At 50.0% G+C, this 8,490-nt stretch overlaps 1 protein-coding gene across 1 annotated transcript in view; it reads left to right on the forward strand.

The window, feature by feature from the left end:
• The window catches only part of Mgmt (O-6-methylguanine-DNA methyltransferase), a 245,767-nt gene that overhangs the window by 184,348 nt on the left and 52,929 nt on the right, over positions 1 to 8,490 (forward strand). Inside the window, exon 3 of the mRNA XM_005351423.2 lies at positions 6,903 to 7,063. Coding sequence (XP_005351480.1) covers positions 6,903 to 7,063 — 161 coding nt within the window. The remainder of the gene's footprint in view (positions 1 to 6,902; positions 7,064 to 8,490) is intronic.

The raw sequence follows: 8,490 nt of genomic DNA on the forward strand, positions 1-8,490 counted from the left end.
TGCAGCATCCATATGACCTTCTAAAGCCATCAAAATGGAAAGTTGCTAAAAACTCATAAAGTTCCCTCAGACTGTTGACTCTTGGACATATCATTTCACGGCTGGTGATGGTATTATAAAAATAGAACTCATGTCAGGGACGAAGGGCCATGGGCTACATAGGAACAGCTCAATGAAACAGTGCTGAGTGGACATCAGAGTCCTCTGCTGTGACTGTAGAGAGTCACTGCCTTCCCCGCAGGCTCTCTAGTTCTGTCCTTCTAGTGCATCATGGTGGAAATGCATGTTTGGTCAGGCTGCTCACCTCACTCAGTTGGGAGGCAGAGTACAAGAGGAAGGGGCCCTGACTCTGACCCCGACCTAACTCCTTCCAACTAGGCCTCTTCTGCTATCTCCCATAGTGCCACAGGCTGATGATCAAAGCACGTGGGCCTTTGGAAGACATTTCAGAGTCAGACCATAGCAGGTACTGTAACAAGGCTCTTATGGCTATCTGTAAGCTCTCTTCTTGTGAGTGGTATGTGTTCCTATTCTACTGTAGTAAACACTGATGAAACCAACATGGGAGAGGATAGTGCTTATTGGGCTTACACTTCTATACCACAGAGCATCCCCGAGGGGAGCTAGGGCAGGAAGTCAAGCTGGAACCTGGAGGCAGGACCTGAAGCAGAGACCATGGAGGGAAGCTGCTTATGGCCTTGCCTGCCCTGGCTTACTTGCTCAGTCTGCTTCCTTATATAACCCAGAACCACCTCGTCAGGGGCAGCACCTCCCAGAGTGGTCTGGCCCCTCCCACATCCGCCTTCAAGAAGATGTCCTACAGACTTGCCCACAGACCAGTCTGATGGGGACAATTCCTCAATTAAGATTCCCACTACCCATGTATTAAGTGGGCAAAAGTTAATTGTGACACTAATTGTTATTATCCTTATACTTACCTTTGGGTGGGTGGAAAATCTGTGACATAGCTGACCTGTGAGTCACTGAGAATAGCTCGTGTGTGTGTGTGTGTGTGTGTGTGTGTGTGTGTGTGTAGTGACGTCATTATCACAGCTCTGTTCATGAGCTGTTGCTGAGCAGCACAACCTCAGTGCAATTGCGAGCACCTACCAGTGTGTCTTTATGGCTCTTCACCTTGCCTCAGTTTCCTTGTTGAGGTTGCCTTTTCTTATCGTTGGCATCAGCTCTTTCGTTCACCCCTTTTTCTATTCTATATCTTAAAATCACCCTGGGAAAGGTGACCTGTCAAGTCTGCACGCGAGTTTTGCCTGGACAGCTCCCACCCCCAGGCAGTGCTATGGAGCCGTCACTCACTGTCCATTCATGGACTGGCATGAGGCTGAAGAGTCCTTGGTAACCCCCTTCCAGCATAGGGTTGTTTGAAAGGCATCTAAGAGCCACTGTTGTTGCCCTGCGTGCCTCACCTTCACGTCCCCTCTATCTGCACAGTTGGCTACAGGTGCCCGAGGAAGGGGCCACCTAGGTGGGCACGCTCCCCAGTAAGCCGTGAATGGAATCAGACCGTCACTGAATTGGAATGAAAAAGTTTAAAGGCTTTATTCGGTCTGCCTTTTTCTAAAAAGCAGTCTTTATTGATAGCAGGTAGCATAGTTTGTTTCTCGTCTTCAATCCTACCCCTGGAAGAAAAATGCCCGGGTTTTAGTGAGAAGGCATAATTAGATGCAGGACACATCCATCAAACACAACCCACTCGGCTAGAGATCTTCTAAATTAGACATAATTGTATGTGTGCCAGCACGGCGGAGCAAGAGTCTCCGCACGGTGTTTCGAAAGTCACCTCTGCCGCAGTTGTGCCTCAGTGAGCCTGTGAAGTCCGGAACTCCATCCCAGAGTCCCAGAGGCTCCCCCGCCCTCCACACCACACGCTGGAAGCCAGAGGAGGCAATGTTCCTCACCTAAGGCTGTCTGGTATGCTGCGTGCAGCCTCAGCTCTAGGCTCCTCCTCCTGTGAAGAGCCCTGCCAGGAAGGCCACACGTTGCCACACAGCTTCCTCTACACTTTGCTGAAGGACACAGCCTACATCGGCTCCTAGCCAGAGTCTGGAAGAAATCTCATCTGTAGAATTCTTGTATGACCCTCTAGTGTCATAGTTAATTGTCCCAAATCATAGGATGCAAAGTCACCCTCTGGTGGAAAGGGACTGGGTCACAGAGGAGATGGCATGAGTACATGGTCCTTGTCCTTCTGCATTCTGATTGTCCATAGTAGCACCCACCTTGGGGGTGACTGTCCGTACGTGGCTCCCGCGCATGTGAACGACTCTAAAGAAGTCCTATCCTATTTTCTTATAGCAAATGATGTTTAAGGTTAAGTACATTTGTTTTACTGCTTTGGGAAGTAGATGTCATTTAGAAATGAGCCTTTAGGTGATTCTCTCCTCAGGGCACCTCCTGAAGCATCCCAGATTCCGTATACCCAAGTCTCCCATGGGATGGGCCATGTTTCCAACTATTGGGTGAATCTGTACTCCGGGAAAGATGGAGGAGGTGGTGGCAGCTGTGTCCTTTATGCTTCCCTTGTAGCATGGCATGCACGTGGCACCACTTGGTAAAGAACGAGACCCCAGGAAGGCTCCCGCGGAAGGCTGTGGAGTTGAACCACCTGCTCTCCAGAGCCTTGCCGTGTCTGGTCTCCATTCAGTGGTTAACTGACTTGGCGGGATCCAGGAGAAAAGATGGGCACCCCACACTGCACTGGGGCCATCTCCGTTAGGCTTGGCTGAATTCGTCCTGCCGGTCTGTCTTCCATTCTGTTCCTAAGGGTGTCCATGTCCTGATAGGGAAGCTTCATACAGAAAGAATAGCTCTGCTCATGTGGCAGAAGTCTGGACTGGGGCTTTGGAGCCACTCATCTTTGCCCTGTGCAGAAATGATCAGAGCTGCCCTGCACCATGAGTCATCATCCCTTCTCAAAGTCACGAGCCACAGCACCACTTCGCATGTCCTGCGCTCTGGAATCCCGGGAAGCAAGATGCTTTTGACCTGGAATTACCAGCAGTTGTGGGTTTCTTGTGGACCCCACCCACAGTGTGTTAAAATCCTTCCTACTCTAGTCTCATACTTCCTCCTGTGGTAGAAGCTAAAGGAAACAGGGTCTCTTTTTTTTTTCAGTCCCCAGCCATCTTCCAAAGCCAAGTTAAAGAGCAAAAGTGGAGTTTGTATCACGATCTTCACCTCCTGAGTCCTCCATGGGGGTAGGTGACAGGCTGGCCTAGAGAGATGGACCCATGTCAACCACTCAGATTGGAACAAGTGTCCCCAAGGGATACCAAACACTGTACTGAGTGGTTCTCAGGGGTCTGCAGCTTGTTCTGGGCCGGTACCGAGGAACTTGAGGATGGCATTTAAAAGAGTGGGGGCACAGAGCCCCTAATTATTGGAGTCTCAGCACTCGTCGGTGGGGAGGTCTGGAGAAACTCCTCCATCATAAGAACAGCCGTTAGCACCGCTGTCACGCCATAGCTCTTCCCTGGACAAACAGCCGGGAAGGCTGGCGGAAGAGGGCAGGGCAAAAAGAATAAATTTCATTTTATTGTAGAAATGGAAATTTGTGTCATGGCTTTAAAAATCTGGTTTTATGTGTGTGTTTAAAGCCATTCATTTTAAATGTAGCCCCATAAATCCTTGCTTCGGAATCAAAGCTGTTTTAATTACATTTCACCCATGGCTACTTATCTAGTGCTGATGGGGAAAGAGTTAAAAAGAGAACCCCGGAGTGAATCAGAGGTGAGATCTTTAGCACAAGCATAAAAAATCAATTTAAGATGAATTTTAGTACTATAAAAATTCTTCACATATCCTTTTAAGAGTGGGAAATGCTGGGAAACACGGCTCGCCCTCTGGAAGGTGGAAGGCAGGCCAACATGGGCAGCAGAGGCCTCCGAGCCGTCGCTGGGAAATACAGAAGGCCCAGACTCGTGCTTTAAAATCTTCCTTCATACGGTGAACACTGATGTCCGTCAGAACCCCGGTGTGCAGCACCCATCAGCACCCACACTAACCTGGCCTTGGTGTTGAGGTCCTAACTAGCCTTAACTACCTGTTTTATCTGTACCAACCCACTCCACCCCCACTCATGTTCTATGAAGGTGGTAGGTTGTACAAGACCTAAAGGCAGTCCCATCCCTGTGTCCTTGGTTGGGAGTCTGTGCACATAGACGTGGATTTTAGTCACTGCCTGTCTGAGCAGGTGGCGTGAACCCTGAAGATTACGGGCTCCTTGCTGGCTGCCTTGCTCTAAAGGGACCTGCTTGCCTGCGGCAGACACCACACCTATTCCCTATTCCCTCAGTTCTCCTGCCCTCGTCATTGCCAGGGACCAGGAGGGCAAAGTACATTATGTATTTCTCCATCTCTTCCTTTAGACATCCTCGACACCCCATCCCCTTGGTTAGTGAGCAACAGAGGAAGAATAAAATGACGGAGCATGTATCTCTAAAATTGAGTAATATCGAAGCCAGGCACGGGCAGAAGTTTCCCTTCCCACGATCAGACAGTGCTAATAGGGAAAGCAATCAGGGCAATGAGACAGTTCCATCTCCCTAGGAGACTCCCAAGAGAGGCCTGTAGTCTGCATGCAGAGTGAGCTGTCATCCCTGGGGCCCACCTGGGGTGTACAGGCAGCGGAGGTGGGGAGGGACATCATACCTGTTTGTTGGGGCGCAGGGCGGAATGAGGCCCTGCTTAGCGGTTTCAGAAAGAGCAGTAGTGATATCCACAGGATTGGGCAGCTCAGGGCCCGGTTGTGTGTGTATAGAAGTTGGGGATACAGAGGACAATCTCTGGTGTCACTCCTCAGTTGCTGTCCATCTTTAGACCCTAGGATCTCTCACTGGGTCGGCACTCACCATGCAGGCTAGGCTGTCTTCCCATCCCCAGCGCTGAGAGTCCGAGCACATGCTGTGGTCCCAGCCTTTGACACTGAGAGTCTGACTTAGATCGCCGTGCTTGTGTGGCAGTCCTTTACCACTGAGCTATTGTCCCGTCCTCCCAGGCCTGGTGTCTCCTATTAGCCATCCACTCCTGCCCCGTAACCTCATGCATTATGGTTTCTTTCTCCATCCGTCCTCTGGTTCCTTCCTAAGGGCCGAAAGCGTTCATATGCGGCTAAGGCCTTTTCTGAATGACTTCCGGTTCTCTCTGAAAACAATACAAAGGAACCCTGCTCTGCATCTTAGCCTGGAAGTTCATTTCTTTGAAATACACAGGGACTTAGTGGAGACACAGAGGCCCCCACCAAGACGCTGTCCTAAGCAGTTAGTTACACACCTGCACAGGCCTGTTCACCCTGCTGTAAGCCTGCCACTGCCTATGAGAGTCAGATCTGCAATACACAAGGAAGGAGCCGCACACCAGCTCCTTGCATCTCCTCCATCAAAACCTTCCCTGTCATGCTCATGGGACACCCCGCCATAGGACCGTCTGACCCTGCTTGCTGTGGGAACCAGCTCCTCTGTGACTTGAGACCTTCCTGCCCCACTTCTAAGCTCTGACCTGTTGCTTTCTGCTTTAGTCTTTATCCAAAACTGTTGTCCCCATCCCCACCCCTGGCAGCTCTGGTGACTTCTATCTGTGGAACCCATCTTGCTCTCCACCAACTTCACATAGGCAGCCAGGCCTAGAGTCCAGGCCCTTGGCCCTACCTGTCACACCTATGGGGGGCCTCATTTCCAAAGCTGACTGAAGGCCTCCCCTCCTTACCAAGATGTGTGGACACAAACCTGTGGAGTGAATGGTTGTGCCAACCCTCCCAGGACACAGGAGCCAACAGAGGTTGGTGAGATTCACAGTCCAAGGAATCTACACCTCTGCACCATCCAGGCCTTTCCACCTTGCCATGAGAACTTTGAAGGACCCAGAGAAGCTGTGCCGTCCAGGCCCAGGAAAGTCACACAGAAGCTGCTGCTGTTTAGAGCCTGGAAATGAAGAGAAGGAGAAAACTCACCAGAGAAATCAGATCCAGTGTCTGTGCCTCCTGGGTGTGGATCCCAGAAAATTGAAACAGAAACTGAGTCTGCCATAAAACTCCAGGCTCAGAGCCCAGAGCACAGAAGTGGCCTTCCCTCGCAGCGTGCGCTCTTAGCCTGTAGAGCACAGCCTCAAAGGCAGACCCCAACTGAGCATGAACAGTGGGCTCCATGCAGGGCCAAATCAGGGAACAGAAGACGTCTCCGTGGAGGAGCAGCAAAAACCCATCCAAAACGGCTATGAAACATTTCAGTTTCAAACGCCAGGGCATCAGCTGAAGGAGGGGGACCGCAGAGAGTGAGCAGGAGGATTTGTTACTGAGCACCTCCAGCTAGACACCCCAGGCAAGAAGGAGTCACCCCCACTAGCCTTGAAGCACTAAACTCATATGGTGATGTCACTTGCCACTGATGCTAGGGAACATGGGTCAGTATACTCTAAGGAGCTTCCAAAGGTGTGGCCCGGAGCCATCTGAGAAGCAACCGGTCCCCTTTTGCTGTGGGGATTCAGATGTGGGATGTGGATGGTGCAGTCTGATTACCTGATGTTTGGGGAGAATAGTTTGGGCGGTGGTTAGCTGATGATGCTGACTCTCAAGCCCTAAACCGGGGCATGGGATGTTCCTATGTGTCGGTTCCTGGTTCCCATCCCCGGGCACTATGCCTGCAGAAACTTGGAATCCACATTTTGAATCCTCCCTGCCTGTAATAAGCCTGGGGCTGGAAAAGTAAATACAGGGACTGACTGCAGTGCCTTCCCACCCAACGTCCCTTAGTGGTCATTTCTGTTATCTGGAGGTCTCTGTGCGTCTGGCAAAGACTCAGCCTGAAGAGTGGCCAACAGTCTCCCTCCATTAGCTGCAGTAGGTATGCTTTTCATGTGTGTGGTAACTGGGCTTCTTATCCCTTTTGCAGCCCCACAGAGGCCCCAGCTAGTCCTGAGTTGCTCAGTGGGCCGAAGGGACCGCCAGAACCTCTGGTACAGTGCACAGCCTGGCTGGAAGCCTATTTCCATGAACCTGCAGCCACAGAGGGGCTCCCCTTGCCTGTTCTCCATCACCCTGTGTTCCAGCAAGGTCGGTAACCGCGCTCCCTTTGGGGAGCCTGACTTATTAACTATGGCTGACATCACAGCTCGTTTACTGACTACACAGGCTTGGAATTTTCACTCCGTCTAAACACAGGCGGCATGCGGCCAAGCCGAAGGCCGAAGGCTAAGAGCTCACGACCCCGCCCACTCCAAGTGGTTGTGTTAGTTTTGGCACATGGTCCCATAATTCTTGGCAAAAGCAATAAAAATGATGCATGCAGATCAACTCTTGACTCTGGCTTGGCTGAAGGGTTTAAATGGGAACACATCTGAATGGCAGTAAATTCTTCAATAAGCTTATTGTTAGCTTGAACTCTCTGCCTGCCAACCGCACAGAGAATGAGCCCTCTATCTGGACAGTTAGCCACTTCTGTGAAGTGACTTGGTAACAGTGACTTCAGAGGCCACTCCTCCACTGCATCTTCCCAGATAAGTTTTAATTCCTCCAGCTTACCATGTATGTGTTCTAAACGATGAATTTTAAATGCATTGCTTAAATATAGTTGGCTAAGGGCACTGAAGGTCTCCCGGTAATCTAAGAAAACATCTCATTTCTTCTAAAGCTTGTTTGGATCTGTTCAGCACAGAAATTAATTACTGCAGCTAAGATCATTCCAAACCTATAGCAGAAATTTCGTCTGCATACTGACTTTTATAAGAAATCATTCCATATAAATTAGTACATATTCACTTTCAGACATACACGTTCAAATACGTGTGTCTCCTTAAGGGGAAACTATAATAGTTTTTTTTAACTATGGTGAAGCAATCTTGAGGTTCAGAATGGTGTTTTCTAATTATAATTTAGGGATGTTTGAATTGTTCCTGCTTTTCAGTTCACACTTGAAATTGGAGAATTTGGAGGGAAAAAAAAAAAAAAAACAAGGTCAGAAGCCCTCTAAGTTCAGGCTGCTGCCTGACCAGGTTCACTAACGAGGTCAGACAAGTGAGGGGCTAAAACATGAGAATCTACTTTATACAAATAAACTGAAAGAACAGCTGGAATGAATGGGCACCTTGTTCACCCCTGTGTTGTCTAGGATTGTCTTTGGAAGGCTGTGCCCAGCAGGGGTGCCAGAATTTGTTAAGGGGTTTCTGGGAGAGGTGGATGGGTATCTGCAGGGCACTGTGTATCCAGTGACCACACCTTCATCGTTCACCCACTGGGGAAGAGAATTTGTCTGTGTACCTGCCCACGCTTTGTGGGGGCACTGAGAGCAGTGACTGAAGGGACTGGGTGTGACTGTTGAACACGTCCAACTGCCCAGCACCGGGGGCATCTGTTGCTATGGAGCCCAAGGAAGTGAGAGCAGAGTCAGACACTTCCAACCACTGTGTCCCTATGGGGTTATTGCCTGATGAACAGGAGAGAGAGAGAGAGAGAGAGAGAGAGAGAGAGAGAGAGAGAGAGAG

The sequence above is a fragment of the Microtus ochrogaster genome, chromosome 8 (genome assembly GCF_000317375.1).
Source record: "Microtus ochrogaster isolate Prairie Vole_2 chromosome 8, MicOch1.0, whole genome shotgun sequence".
Lineage (NCBI taxonomy): Eukaryota > Metazoa > Chordata > Mammalia > Rodentia > Cricetidae > Microtus > Microtus ochrogaster.